At 35.2% G+C, this 16,166-nt stretch overlaps 2 protein-coding genes across 9 annotated transcripts in view; both read right to left on the bottom strand.

Moving 5' to 3' along the window:
- Nucleotides 1-3,718, bottom strand: part of LOC149491303 (sensory neuron membrane protein 2-like) — a 38,084-nt gene extending 34,366 nt beyond the window's left edge. Inside the window, exons 1-3 of the mRNA XM_089697806.1 lie at nucleotides 3,266-3,718; nucleotides 2,286-2,443; nucleotides 784-925 (exon numbers count right to left, since the gene is read on the bottom strand). Of these exons, the coding sequence (XP_089553932.1) occupies nucleotides 784-925; nucleotides 2,286-2,443; nucleotides 3,266-3,385 (420 nt within the window). The 5' untranslated portion in view covers nucleotides 3,386-3,718. The remainder of the gene's footprint in view (nucleotides 1-783; nucleotides 926-2,285; nucleotides 2,444-3,265) is intronic.
- Nucleotides 3,719-7,702: 3,984 nt separating this feature from the next.
- The window catches only part of LOC149491302 (uncharacterized), a 42,528-nt gene continuing 34,064 nt past the window's right edge, over nucleotides 7,703-16,166 (bottom strand). For 5 of the 8 annotated variants that reach the window (XM_089697253.1, XM_089697245.1, XM_089697282.1 and 2 more), the window contains 5 exons: nucleotides 15,433-15,604; nucleotides 12,668-12,785; nucleotides 9,804-9,938; nucleotides 8,176-8,294; nucleotides 7,703-7,903 (listed from right to left, as the gene is read on the bottom strand). In XM_089697253.1, coding sequence (XP_089553379.1) covers nucleotides 7,865-7,903; nucleotides 8,176-8,294; nucleotides 9,804-9,938; nucleotides 12,668-12,785; nucleotides 15,433-15,604 — 583 coding nt within the window. In that variant the 3' untranslated portion in view covers nucleotides 7,703-7,864. Of the gene's footprint in view, nucleotides 7,976-8,175; nucleotides 8,295-9,803; nucleotides 9,939-12,667; nucleotides 12,786-15,432; nucleotides 15,605-16,166 lie in introns of all 8 variants that reach the window. The other 3 variants (XM_089697265.1, XM_089697273.1, XM_089697291.1) reach the window with 3 other exon arrangements.

Genomic DNA, 16,166 nt, shown 5'->3' with positions numbered 1-16,166 from the left:
TTTGGCATGGTAAAATGGCGAAAAATTGCAAAATGGGCTCCATTTTAAGTAAATTTTAAGCCATTCAAAATAGGGCTAGATTACCCTTTCGGGGCTAAAAACTTAAAACACAGGTTGAATTCCAAAAAAGGGCTAGATTTGGCCCGGAAAGGTCTAATGTGGCAGCACTGGGCTCGCGGGTGACAAACGTCACAAATTTGCGCTCGAAAATTAGGTAAAAATGCTTAATTGTATATTGGCACAAAAACTATACTTAATTTCAAGAAAATTTCACTGTTTTTTGTACAATTTTTGATTTAAATATATAAAATAATAAAGGTTTTTTGATTTTGTATTGTGCATATTTTAGGCATATCAGTCGTTTTTAGTGCATATTTCGGCCTTTTTTAGTGCATATTTGCATGCATATTTTGGCGTTTTGTTAGTGCATATAATCCGATGTCTAGACTCATTTACTTGTGAATTATAGTTGGAGTATAATCAATATTCAGACGAATTGTAAAAAAAGTGTTGTCATATAAATATATCTAGTCCTTGTAGGTGCCTATACAGAGTTAAGTCAATGTGTTTACAAAGTTTTAAATGAATTAGTTATAAATAATATAAGCCCACACCCCAGAGGGCCAGAGATTTGATTAAGTATATTAGATACCTATTATCAAAAAATATGGAATACCTGTCTAGAAGATTTTCAAACACACCTAAAACTATACATATAATTACGCGTAGCTATAGCAGCTATAGTTTTAGTTCTGAAATAGGTTAATAACTGAAATCACTCACGTGGTATGGAATGTTGACTACAGTAACGAGGTCGTCTTCTGTGTGAGGATAAGAGGCTTCAGCATCAAACTCAAACATATCTCTTATCCGGTATTTAATTACATCCACTTCCATTTCTTCTACTTCCCTCCGATTGTACAACCTTTTAAATATTATTATCGTTAATACATATTACTGCGAATTAATTACAAACGTCGCAAGGAAGAAAACGTCTACGCCTAATAGACCGGGAGATACTGACACAAAATTTCGAGTCATTTGTAACAGGATGGTGGTTCTACAGGGGTCTTAGTACGCAATGACAAAAAGAAAAATGATGGTGTGAACGCTGGTACCGGTGGGTTAGTCGCGTGGGCGTTAGTCGAACTCGTCGGAAAAATAGCGAAAGTCAAACGATTTGTAACACAAAAATTTTAGAATTTACCGATAGCCCATAAAAAAGAAGTAGGCGGTAGTGTCATGCCATACTTTTCCGGTATGACTTACAGCCCGCCATACCGACGCGAATGTGTTGATTTAAAAAAAACAATTATTCAACCATTTGTACCAAGCTAACTTTTGCACAGGTAACCATCGTCGTGCAGCCATTTACGAAAATCGCCATGCCATACTTTTCGGACGATTCCAAATGGTCGCCATACCGCCGAAAATCTGCAAGATTTTTTTATTTCGCCTATCTTTTTGTACCAGTATTGCATTTGGCTTTTTGGAGAGTATTTGATAAAATGTGACCATTATTATATTTGCCATACTTCTAGTAGGGGGAAAAAGTGCTGTCATACTTGAAAAATAAATTTATTATTAATTTATATAAGTGAAGATTTCCAACACCTAGATCTTTGAAATTTTGTATTTATATTCGTTGATCCTCAAACTTACAGGAAAAATAAGTGCCATACTGTTACAAATCGTTTGACTTTCGCTATTTTCCGACGAGTTCGACTAACGCCCACGCGACTAAGCCGCCAGTACCAGCGTTCACACCATCATTTTTCTTTTTGTCATTGCGTACTAAGAACCCTGTAGAACCGCCATCCTGTTACAAATGACTCGAAATTTTGTGTCAGTATCTCCCGGTCTATAATCAATACGCCCGCCCACCTTTTTCTTAAAATAAACAACCTTGTTACTTGTTGTTTATTATGTAAACGTAAAGTTGTATTTTTCCAGGAGAGTAATTAACAAATACCTAATCATGTTATTGTATTTGAAAAAGGCTTATAAATAAAGTTTATTTTTAAACCAATAATCTTATTAATTCGTAATTATTATAATAATTTAGAACAATCATACAGTTAAGTCGTTGAACGTACGTTGAAGTAAGTTATTGAACAAACAGAAGAAAGTAATACAGAAATAACATTAAGTATGAGAAAAATATGTAGATACAAATTATAATTATTCTTTCATATATAGATATCAGGAGAGATATTCAAAAGTGGGTGAGTAAAAATAAGGCGTTAGGTACCTACCTATATTTGTATAGCATGTACTTAACTTACTTATAAACATAAGGACCCACTTCGTTGAGCGCGGGCACTCCACCGGCAAGGACAGTTTCTGGGTTGGAGATATTGAAAATCCTTATTTTGAACGATAGTGCGAAAGGTATTTCCTCAAACCTTTCCAAAGCTTCGGTATTATTAACTAGAGCTACTTCCTATAATTAAAACATTAAGCAGAGACTTAGTGGTATATTATTGTTATGTTAGGTTTTTCATATAATAAAATTACAGTTTTTTATTGACGGATGATGATAATGATTTTATAACCTTGCCGGATGTCCGCCGATAGACCCGGCATAAAAAATATTATCCTAAGTCACTCGATAAAGATGTCGTCCTTAAAATTAATACACATTTTTCAAAATCGATCAAGTATTTTTCGATTTAAATTGTACAATATATATAAAACATCTTTCCTTATTACAATATGAGTAAAAGTAAATAACACAATTATATCACAGTATAGCATCGGATATAATCGATTTTATATCCCCCTGCAAAGTTAGATAGATACTCATACATAATGTACGATAAGATTACAAATATTTCAATAACTTGTTTTTTTTGCAAATGTATCAATGAACTTTTTTGCACATAAAAAGAATAGTCATAAAGCCATTTACCGATGCTGGGCATACAATCAATTACACACGTTGAATATCTAATATAATTCATTAAACCGTTGTTAATATTTGATATATTTTGTACATAATTAATAATGCGCCTTGTAAGAATCAATCAAGTGAATAGTCAGTCACACGATAAAAAGCGAATAACGGTTCGACAGATTAGTGCAATTTTTAATAGGTTTACAGTAATTATTATATGAGTATTAAATGTAATATAATTTTATTTCACTGTGAAACGCAAAGTTGCGGACACGTGTCACTTTCGTGGTTTATACTAGTTAGAACCATTTAAAAATTAGTGTAAAGGTTCGGTGTCTCGAGGAAAACTCTTACTTAAAGTTTACTTACATCAATAATCATCCTGTCTACGATATCGGGAACAACTACGAAACTAACTACGCAACTCACAACAACTAATGCAGCGCCTAATACGGCGCTGGAGACGCCGCATACAAACAACGAACACATCTTGTAGTAAATTAGTTGTAAATGAACATAATACGAGTTTACAAAACCCGCGGAGTTAATGATGATAGTGTGTAATTGTTAATTTATTTTCTATTGATAGCGACGTACATATCTGATTAGAGATCGTTGTCTGGATGATTTATTTTATGCGTTTTATTATTATATTTTTTAATTCAAGGCATGTCCTATTGTAAGTATTTTATACGTATTTGTTTGCTTTAAAAACACTTTATATTGACAATAAAAGAGCAGAAAATATTCCGAAAAAATTCTAATTTTTACACCTGGGTTATTGCGAAATAAAGTACTTTCTAATGTAACGGTTTGTCTAGTTTGCCCGTTGCCACTTTAAATACTAATGAATGTTATTATAAATACGTTAAAGATCATGTAATTAAACTCTTTGGGTATAAAATGGCATGGTCTAACTCAGTGGTAGTTAGTTTCATAGGTTCAGACAATCATAAAAGACGTGTGAAACCTACATCACCGATTTCGATCAAACGTTAGCAATACAAAAAAAATATGTACATTTATTATTTAAATAAAATGTACGGGTCTACAATATAAATAAAAATAAAATGATATCCGAGTCAAAGCAGATAATCAGTAATTATCACTTAATTAAGTATGTATCAGGAGTATAATGGAAAATAAAAATTCTAATGGTTTTCATTCATTAGCAATTGTTTTAATATCATTAATGAAATGAATGCCATTGTTAAGCAATAAATTTTTTGATTGTTTTTGAAAATTAGCGAATTCTTAAAGTAGAAGGGGTATATTTTTTAACAGCTAATAATAGTCAATGTCATCTTTTACAAAATAAGAAGACATTGCCGTAGCCGTTTTTTTTAAGTGGGGAAATCTTGCATAGATACGCACGGCCCCCGGGGGAGGAGCCGTGGGTTATGACTTATGTCGGATTCTTACCGACTAAAACCCCACTGTGTTCCGTCGAGCTGCTTCAATGATGGGTATTGGTTGAATTCTTCGTTCTTCTATTGATTCTTCTTCGCGACCACATTGCCGTAGCCTAAGAGCAAAGTAGGTATATCTAGGTACTTACGTAACTATGCTCGAGTCTTGTTCATATTACAAAAAATTATATTATGTATGTTATGTACATTACTTCGCAATCGTTTTCGTTATTTACTAAACATTAAAAATAAATTTAATTAAATGAACTCATGGATAATAATATGTAAGTATTGTGAAAATTACTCGAAAGCACAAACGTTGATTGTTGTTGCTTGAATACAGAACCTCGTGTTTTCAAAGTCGGTTGTAAATCAGTTAGCAATATCTTTATAGCTGTTGTAAAATACTACGTTATTTCTTTACTTATATTATTGATATCGTGACTTTTTCACTCAATCGCGCTTTAATTGTTCTGTAAATAGTGTGTTCAGAATGATTCGCGATGAATTTTATTTAAAAGCAGTGAGTGAGATCGATATTCTTATATTCTTTATTGATATCATAATTACTTAGTTTTGTGTAATGTAAGCATCAATCTTCATGCAAGAATTATTATTTATCTGATAATAGCCTTGATGCGATAGTGATATTGGAATTTCTTTAATTAACGTGTTATTTGTGAAAATTACAAAATTTGGAATGGATGTGTGGTTTTATAAAATGATACCCCAAATTATACTTTATTGAATATCTTTATTTAGGGATAATGGTACATTTGACAATTGACAAATAATTTATCTATATCTAAACCAGCCGAGTGCATAAACATTAAAATTTTAAATACATTTTTTATATTTCGTCCGTGTCTAAACTATATAATAATGTATATTACATGTAAAAAAAAGACGTTAAAACATATTGTGACGAATAGCTGTTGCTATCGGCATCATTAAATTATTTAACAAATTGCATTAAAAAAATGTCAAAAATCCATAATTTTAAAAGTCAATACTTAAAATTAATAATAACAATAAAATACACTTCGACCGGTCGTTTTGAAAACATAAAATGCAATGAAATTTATAAGTATTTACAAAAATATATTTGTGCAAGCTCGATGCAATCTACGTCACTTAGATGAATATAAAATAAGAGAATGTCGTTTGGGATCTGTACGTCGTGAAATTGCTAACTTAGGAAAGTATTTATCTGCAACTATCTATTTATTGTGCCAGGTCGCCTTTATTATACGAAACATATTTGCTAGACATTGATTCCAAGAAGATATTCCAGCTCTATATTTCAATATGAATACACAGAAATAACAGATCCCAATAATTACCTATGTAATGATCTATGATCATTTAAAAGATACACCTGCAATAATTTAGATAAAAAAAGTTTTAAAGCGAACATTATCTTATTAGTCAATAAAAATGGCTATACTATATGTATACAATCCAGAAATCCAGCTCCGTGGGAATTAATAATAATATTATGTACAATTAATTTAAAATGTATTTTTCGTTTTGTATAACGTGGTCAATATATCAAATTAATAAAATCAATCGGACGGATTTTGGTAAGAGTTAGAGTGAAAACGTTAATAGGGAAATTATAATAATTTAAAATTCGTTACTCCCACAGAGCTTATAAAATATGTTAAAAAGGGAAATTATACATAATATTATATAAAATATGAGCATCTCAATGCGCCGGCGCAAACTAAGGGCCAATCATCTTAAATCGATCCCTCTTCCTTTCCCATCGTTTCCCTATGTGACGCTTACATAAACATTTTTATAGATGATACAAGGTCCTATTGGTAGGTAGATAATATGGTAATAGACCCTTTTCCGTCTCATCTTGATGTCATTAAAATTAATTGAGTTTTCTATTAGCATTAAAAGTGCGTGCGTGTGTGCGTTTATATGAAACGGTGAATTCAAACTATCAGTAATTCAAATGTTTTGTTAGGGCGTAGATCAGAAGATGTTATAATTACGATAAGATAATTTGAATAAGAAGGGATGAAGTATTTTTTAAGAAAGATATAAGATATTGGGAAAGTGGGAGCGCGATCGTTAACATGAAGAGGCTCTCTAAATTGCAAAAATTAAGTTACATACACAATATGAAGATTTTAATTTTTCTAAACATACACAATCTGAGGGATCGTAAAAATCCATTAAAACACCCACGGGACAAGTAGCCGATACACTGAGTTTCTATCTACCCTTACACTAATATACTATTTACACCAAGTAATTTTAAAACACAACGACCATAATATTCCTAATAATTAAGTGCTAATGTAACATAGATATTTATTTCTATACAAAAATATTGAATTACACACCATACATTACATTGATGTTACAGCAATAAATAGACATGAATTCGAATATACTTAATGGGACGATTAAAGGACTAATCTTTATATAATATAACATCCATATACCTTACATAGAATATCATAGATTTACAATTTAACATCTATTTTTTTTGGAAATAGCTAAATGAAAGGAAACTCTTAGCTGACATTATGCACATTGCACACTACAACACTTAAACGGCCTATTGAATATCGGTATAGACACACACTTAAACATTCATAATCTGATTTCATTAATCGACACCAAAACACCAAGTTAAAATTATGATTAACATTTAATTCAATTATCTAAATTTTATATCGTCAGAAAGTAATAAAATTCAGGTCCACAAAAGATTTCGCACAGGTATAACAAATTATATAATTTATCATTACATAGACATTTAAATAACTCGTACAAATTAAGAACATAAAGCATGGAAACCGAAACACACATAACTTATCTACTAAACACCGAGTACCATTAAAACTGTTTAAACATTTCTCTAACGTTACAATACAATACAGACATTAAAGATGACACAATAGTAGGTACATTATGATACAGAATGTTCACATTTGCTATCGGTTATATTTGCACAAAACATCAAACTAATCGAACAATGCATCCCGTTCGGTGAAACGTCTTTACGTCAAGTGGCCAAGCTTTGTACGTGCGGTGTAAACGATAACCATCTCCATAATCTGCAATCAAATGTGCCAGTCGCCATGCTCTGACTAAAATCCTCACAGCGCACGAGGCGCGCTCGCGGATAGTCTAAATTCATTAATTTAGACCCTGTTTTGGTTAAACTCTCAGTCTTATTCTTGGATCCACTCCTCGTCCATCACACTTTATTTACAACACAATTACACCTAAGCTACAATTGGGCTAGACCGGTGCGCGGGGCGCAAGGGGGCGCGGGAGCATTGCGCGCGGGCGCGGGCGCAGGGCGCGGGGCGCAGGGGCGCAGGGCGCGGGGCGCAGGGCGCGGGGCGCAGGGGCGCAGGGCGCGGGGGCGCGGGGGCCCGGGGCGCAGCAGGCCGCGCGTCTAGTCGTACTTGAGAATGGACTCGATGGAGAAGTCGGGGCGGCGGCGCTGCTGCTGCTCCGAGTTGATGAAGGCCTGCACGGTCCGCAGCGGGTCCGGTCGGCTGGGCCCGGCTGGCCCGCCCGGCTCATTTCAGCTGGGCGGCTTCGGCGGAACCTCGCGCATTATCAGCTACGGTCAAATAAGTCTCCATTACTTATCACGCGTTCAAAAGTAACGGTTAAGTTGCTCCATGGCGAGCGACTAAAAAAGAAAATATACGTTTAAAACACGGCGCAGAGGGTCGAGTATAAAATAATAATACAGATAATAAAAACTTCCTTATGACGATCCCAAATGCAAGCTATAGAAAATAACTCAAAGGAAAAATAATTATTATATTATTTCAACAATAATGAGAAGAGACAGACTTAAGACAGACCATAATAATTTATTTGCAATACCTGGTGTTGACGTTCAGCGTTCATGTTTTCAGGTGCTCGCACTGGCGTCGGGGGCGGAGGCCTAACTTGCGAAGTTCCCTCGCGAGGGCATCGAGGAGGCTCCGGAGGACCTGGGGTCACTACCCCATAAACAGAATATTTACTTATCCATTGTTTTGCTTATACATATGTTTAAAAAATAAAGATGGCTTTATATCGGTGACAGTATGCCTATTCCTCGATTAAAAGCACCCTATATGATATATAAATATATGTAGACTTATGAATAGAAGTTAAATGTGTTCATATCAAGTTTACTAAATTTCGTAGATTACATAATTATTATGAAATGTTTAAAATCGATTTGTTATTCTGGTTACGGCTTTGTCGAGGCAAATCAGCGTAACTGTAAGACACGCATTAAGATTATTTATATCCCATAGCGTATCTTATCGATTTAGAAACAAAATTCAAAGCCTGATAAAAACAAAAGAAAAATAAAATAATTGCAATACGTAATCGAAATCATAATTGATACTATCCATAATTAAACACAGATTAAAAACATTGAACAGTCACGTGCATGGAATAATCGGGTTATCTAATGATTTTAGTGGCGAAAAATTAATGAAACTATTGCCACTTAAAGTGACCGTCGATAAAATTAATGAGTGGTGTACAGTACTCCAAAATTAATAATGCGCATGCAGATCTTCGCTAATTATCGTATTTACAGAAACACCCGAATCACCCCGAATCTTTGAATCGTAAGTGCCCTAAACAATGCACTTGCATCTTGCACCTTGTTCGAAAGAAATAGGAGTCAATTCAGAGTCATACACGATCGAAAACAATTCGGGCGGTAGATGACGGTAGCCTGTCATTCAAAAAATTCAAAAATCCGTCAGTCGTCTTTATATATTGGTGGTGACCGCACGTATTATTTCTGTATGGAATTATATAGAGCTGCTGTTACATACCCTTCTTAGTTTTGTTTCAAAGTTGAATTTTCCGATAAAATGATTATTTACACATGTAGCAGATAGCAGTGGGGAAAGTGAAAGTTAATTAGAGCATAATGAAAGTTCTGATCATTCTACGATATCAGAAATAGAGATAATCCCTGATTCTGTAAATCCTTTGGACTGAGATTTTAATGATTAGATTTCTACAATTTAAATATAAACCAGTGTTTGAAAATATTTTTTTTAAATATAAACTTTGTCTTATTTTAACCTTCCATGCATCCATCATCACGCCAGCTTCAGTAAGACACTTTAATAGTTCTAAGTAAAGAATTTTCCAAGTAAATCAATACAACAAATATATATTCGCAATCGTGTGGTTATCCTCGCTATTAACTTACATTGAATTGTCGAAACAAATTTCGTTACTTTTCTCTTTTACCATAAAATCACAATGCATGACTATGCATGAAAAAAATACATTTAACCACTCTATATACATATCGTCTTCGGAAGCTCGGGGAATATGACAGTTGCCGAACAGTGACGAATTTTTCTATGCGCATTATCAGTTTGGGAGTACTATACTTTGTACTGCGGGTGAGGAGGGGTCAGATGGAGATCGGAATTCGAGGGTATTTAGTTGTAAGCATGCAGTGAAGTGACCACTGCGGGGCAACATACCGGCGGTGAGCGGTATTGCGAGACGGGCATTGACAGCCAATAAGTGGTCACGCCGCTGAAGCAAATTGCCAACATGTTCTTCTAAACGTACATTCTCTGTTCGGAGTTGGTGCAGACAGGACAGCAACGAGGCAACTGTTAAATTCAAATCATTCTTAGATCACTCTCCGGGTCGTCCGCGCGAACCTTTATGATGCCATTTACAATCACATTATAAAAAATCGCAGAAGGCTCCCCTTGTTTTGCTGAACCGAAATAACCGCGTTCCGTTACGAAGCGGGATAACATAAAACATTGCAGCGTGTACTTGCCGAACGACACTGGAGCGAAAGTTTTAAAAGTATGAAAAGGGAAAATTAAGCAACATCATAAACCGAAAAAGTAATTAAAACTTACGCTATAATGTCGTAAAAATAAAGAAAAACAATGAGCGCTCTCAAGTCACAAGTCTTTAGCAAAATTAAATTCATAGGTTTAAAACACTGTTGTTTGTTGATTTATTTTAATTACGATGCATTGTGTCGCATATTTTTATGGTCAAAGGATGTCTCAAAAGACACACTAGAGCAAATGAGACAAAAGAGCGCCCTTTGTCTGTTAAATTTGAGTTGGAAAATAAAATGCAATTTATAAAGCATGTTGAGCAAAAAATTAATCTAGACCTTAATTAAATGAAGCGGCGGTTCACAAAGTTCACAGAATGCAGAGGACGCTGGGTGGTGGAGTCACTTTATTATATTACACTTTGTTATACACTGAAAGAGTTTTATTAAGTCTTCCCATAGACACAAACAAAATGAGGAAACAATGTCTGCCGGAAGTAAGGAAAACCAGACTTTTACACAAATTATGGCTTTACGGCAACTCTTTTAACCTGTTGGAATTTAAAACATTTGTAATAACTGTGCAATATAAATTTAAAGAGAGCGTTGATAATAATTAAAAGCCACTCGTGTTAAAAAAACGTGAGACTCCTGATTTGGGAGTATTTAAAAATAATTAAATTGCATTGGGTGAGATATTGTAGTGGAGGTAATAAAATTTTATGGCCGCCTTCAAATGCGTATACGTATACGTGTGTTACGAAGGTCCATTTTGCAAACTCTTTGATCCACCCTTACATATCCACACATTATTGAGGGTCATGCATATTAAAAAGTTCAAAAGCGACATAATTAATATAAGAACAATAGGAGTGTATTGGTGTTGAAAAGCGTGATGAAAATAGTGCATAGAGTAGATTTTAGTACATGTAAATTATAAATGAACGAAGCCGTCCGAAACATTCAAAAATAAGATACGTTTAAGCTTTTAACTAAATTAAATTTAAGCTACTTAAAGAAAAAAATAAGAGAAGAAAATAATACATCGGTCTTTCTCACAATACTTAAGAATTATAATTGAAAACAATAGATTGTAAATAAATGTGTTAAAATAAAAATAAATAAAATTTGTCTACATTTAAAACACCACTGCCGTTATTTTTGTAAAAATCGATCTATACCAGATGATAGACTTTTGGCTAGGTTCGTATATTCTTTTAGTTAAATTTATTTTCTTTATAGGTGATATCACAGTATGTAATAAACTTTTAACAGTAAACCGAAAAAAATCTATAGAACGAGCAGTGGTATGAAAAAATACGCACTTAGCCTTAGCATCAAAGCCGGAACCAAGTGACGGATAGAATCTTATTTGTTAACAAATTATTTATTTCTTGAAAATGTAAAATTATTGTAAGATCGCGTAAAGAATCCCTTGATCACTTATGTATTTTTTTTTTGTATACTTTAATAGTTCTTATCTGTACTATAATATTGTGTACAATACCAAAACTCACATTTTAACCAAATGTCACCAAACAATTTAGGTTAGGATTGTATTTTGACTTTTTCATCTTACCAGATTTGCCATCACACAGAAATATTTTTATTCACACTTTGTTTAAGGGGCTATAATGCTGTTTTTGTATGTATATATATTTTTATATCTTTCCAATCAATTGAAATTTCTCACGTGGTGCTATATTTTTCATACATTTTGTAATAATCCTTTGTCTGATTGCGGAATAATGCAAAACAAAAACCTCTATAACCTATTATATTTACACTAAATAAGACTGCAAATTATACAAATAATCTTTTTTGTACATGTTAAAACTGATGCACAAACATAACGATTTCACCCATCACTTAAAAAATCGTGAAATAAAGTGATCTACGCTGTCCTAGTAGGCGTTATTGTAAGAATGATTTATCGCTGCTCAAAACTGCATACATTAGCCACAGGCACAAGACTCGGCTACGTTATCTAATATATAAGCGAGTTAGTATAAATCCCAAACCAAGTAATAGCTTAAAATTAATTACCACTAGTGAAGCGAATTCTATGTCCTTAGGTGAATTGTGTCCCGTGCATCCGTTGGTGGCGGCCGGTCGTAATTCGATTTCCACTCCATTATATTTGATATTATACTGCACTTATATACCATTCAAGAGAATATGGGCCCTGATGTATTAACTTTACATGTATGTTATTAGATTTGGGGTTGAACATTGATTAAATTATGTCCAACAGCTAAAATAAATCATAATTAATATAAAAGTAATAACTTGAAAAATCGTTTGGTTTTTACATTTGTTTTTTTTTTGCCATTCTTCAACAACACCATCCGCCCTTATTCCTTTTCATAGTATACTTATTCAAAATCCAAATACCCTGACTACAATTACCCACCAACAAAAACCCAACCAACGAGCAAAAATCCCCCCATTTTTTATTAATTTTTTCTATTTTTTTTCGTCGAAACCGAATTACGCCCATGCACCACATCTGCAAGAAACGTCACAACACGCAGTACATACTGTCGAAGTGCTGCGCCTGCTCCATCAGGAACTGGGATCCCTGCTCCCACTGCCGCTCGAGCAGCTGGTCGAGGCTCTGAGCGCTTGAACCGCCGCGGATTGAGCTCGCACCGACCAACTGTATGACAATTTTATATTTATACTAATACTAGCTGCTCCGCGCGGTTTCACCCCCGTGGCTCCACCCCTGTTGGACGTAGCGTGATGATATATAGCCTATAACCTTCCTCGATAAATGGGCTATCTAACACCGAAAGAATTTTTCAAATCGGACCAGTAGTTTCCGAGATTAGCGCGTTCAAACAAACAAACAAACTCTTCAGCTAACATTAGTATAGATTATAAAACTGAAGAGTTTGTTTGTTTCAACGCGCTAATCTCGGGAACTACTGGTCCGTTTGAAAAATTCTATCGGTGTTAGATAGCCCATTCATCGAGGAAGGCTATAGGCTATATATCATCTCGTTAAGACCAACAGGAGCGGAGCAATGCGGGTAAAACCGCGGAGCACAGCTAGTTTCTTCTATTCGTCATCAGAATATCATCAGACACGGTCCTCATAATATTATGTCTTCAATAAAATTATATATAACAAATAACCACCATCCTGGCTATGGACCGACAAAAAGAGAGCAATAAGTTACGTTAAAACAATAATTATAATTTGGTGAAAGGATTTTATTTATACTAATTTCTTATATTAAAATCTATATAACTGTATTTATCAAAAATCTTGGATGTAGACAGACAAAATCGTTTGTAAGTTGCCACATTTATAAATAAAGAACGGCTGAACGGCAACGGCTTAATTATTCCTTTGTCCTATTTATCCTTGAATTAGGACTGTAAAATATAAAATATAACTAATTGGGGTGAGCCAATATTATTATTACAAATGAAAGTTGTTGTATTTGACGTCGTATCGAATTATATATGAATGAAGACAATAAGAAGACTAGATCGTTGTATAGGCTACTTTGTACCGCGGTGAAACAACATCCCTTGGCAATTTGCTATGACAACGCGGACGGAGCCGCGGGCGGAAAGATAGTATGTAATAGGATTACTGCAGGCTGGGGTGGAGCAAAAATTGACTGGGGAATAATGCAATCTTGTACTAGTGAATTTTCAATATTGGCTTCAATTAGTAAGTACCTAGTAATTGTTGATTGGAAACTATTTATTAGCCTAACAAAAGTACATAAACTGAATAACAGAGCTCTTTGTTAGTGACGGTTAAATGTATGTTATTATTTGGCAAGGTCTTTTAAATGAGCTATAGTTGATAATAAAGTCTTCTGATGCTACTAGATTGAAAAAAAATAGTAGCTGAATGAAATGTTGAATGTAACAATGATGTTTTGTTAAGGATCAAATAAAATATGAGCATTGCAAATAACAATGTATATAGCTAATATAAAATGTAAAGACGAAAGTATAGATATTTTAGGTATCTAATTTAGTTCATCTAGTTTTCTGATTTTCTGCAGAAATAATGAGTGCTAAATTCCTTATTTTTCGATGTAGTGTGGGCAACCTTTCTTCTTTACAACAGTTTATTTGCGTTGAGCTTTTTTTATACATATGTATATGTTTTTTTTGTTACGGAACAAGTCTGTGGGTTTTTTGAAATATTATTGTTCTATAGTCAAATAAAATAAGGTTATCTAGGTAGGGTAGGTAATGTAAGTAATGTAGGTAACGTAAATAATGTATTTGTGATGAACTCAATTATTTGTTCTTGGGTCTGGGTGTTATTATCTATATATGTATTTATTAAATATTATATTTATCGTCGCCTAGTACCCACAACACAAGCCTTAATTGAGCTTACTGTGGGACTAGGTCGATTTGTGTAATAATGTCCTATAATATTTATTTATTATTATTTAACGCTAGTAAAGTAGGTAACGTAAGTAATGTAGTTAACGTAAGTAACATATGTAATGTATATAACGTAAGTAACGTGTGTAATATAGTAATTAATCTATACTAATATTATAAAGCTGAAGAGTTTGTTTGTTTGAACGCACTAATCTCGGGAACTACTGGTCCGATTTGAAAAATTCTTTCGGTGTTAGATAGCCCATTTATCGAGGAAGGCTATAGGCTATATATCATCACGCTAAGACCAACAGGAGCTGAGCCACGCGCAGCACTGCTAGTGTAGGTATACATACCGGGCCTGGCTGTTAACCCCTGCCGTCGAAGGTGATCGGTGGCCATCGTTGGGTTTTAGTGGGTATGGCCTTTCGCGAGTCCCACATACCCCCTCACGCAGGAAAACTGCAGAGGGGGATGCGTAAATGCATTTCCCAACGTTAAAAAAAAAAGACCGTTGCACTCCGGGAGTGCCGGCAGAAGTGAAAACTTGATTATTAACGTTCAGCATGTTTGATATTTTGGAGTGGTATCCATCTTACGCATGGAATATAAGGGCTAAAAAAAAAAAACATCCGTCTTACGCTTTTTCGATCAGGCCACGTGTCCTGACGCGAGTTTAAGATTTTATACCCAACGCCGCTAAAGAAGTTTTCACTTCAAAAAAAAAATTGGTTGTTTGTAAAGTAGCTTTACGATCGAGATGTTTACGTGATAACATAATGCAGTGGCAGCGCTCGAGATGAGACGGGAGATCGGTCCGTCTCTCTCTCTCGTTATACCTGCGATCGCGCTCGTGAGGTTTTGGTGTGACACAAGTTTCTGAACATGTCACCCGACTAAAACGATTTTGAAAACGTTATCACGTTAAAAGGTATACATACCGGCGCCGCCTTGTTGATGAGCGGCGGCGGCACGAGCGGCTCGGGCCCACCGGTGCCCGCCGCGTGCGCCGCCAGCTCCGCGCTCAGCTGCTCCTGCAGCCGCGCCGCCGCGCCGCTCTCCGGGTTCAGCTCGTTGCCCAGCATGTGCGGCGCGCTGCAACCGCCGCTCATTCTGTACGTGTTATTTGTTCACATTACATGCAACACGTACTAGAGGCAAAGCGTACACGTATGACGTAACTATGGCAACGGTGATGTGTGACTCGCTGCAACCGCCGCTCATTCTGTACGTGTTATTTGTTCACATTACATGCAACACGTACTAGAGGCAAAGCGTACACGTAACTATGGCAACGGTGATGTGTGACTCGCTACAAGTGCCGCTCATTCTGTACGTGCTATTTGTTCACGTTACATGCAACACGTACTAGAGGCAAAGCGTACACGTAACTATGGCAACGGTGATGTGTGACTCGCTACAAGTGCCGCTCATTCTGTACGTGTTATTTGTCGGTGTTACATGCAACACGTAGGTACTAGAGGCAAAGCGTACACGTAACTATGGCAACGGTGATGTGTGCCGCGCTACAAGTGCCGCTCATTCTGTACGTGTTATGCGTGCGCGTTACATGCAACACGTACTAATGTGGAAGCGTGATTTACTACTCTATATGATCATGTTGTTTGTAATTATGCATAGTACTGGTAACGTCCGTACGTCGTACAGCAACTAT

This window comes from Colias philodice, chromosome 1, assembly GCF_061535455.1.
Source record: "Colias philodice isolate Cphi_HAF_F1 chromosome 1, ilColPhil1 Martin Lab GWU primary, whole genome shotgun sequence".
NCBI classification, from domain to species: Eukaryota; Metazoa; Arthropoda; class Insecta; order Lepidoptera; family Pieridae; genus Colias; species Colias philodice.
The sequence above is the reverse complement of the archived record's forward strand: the minus strand, read 5'-3'. Positions and strand labels throughout refer to the sequence as shown.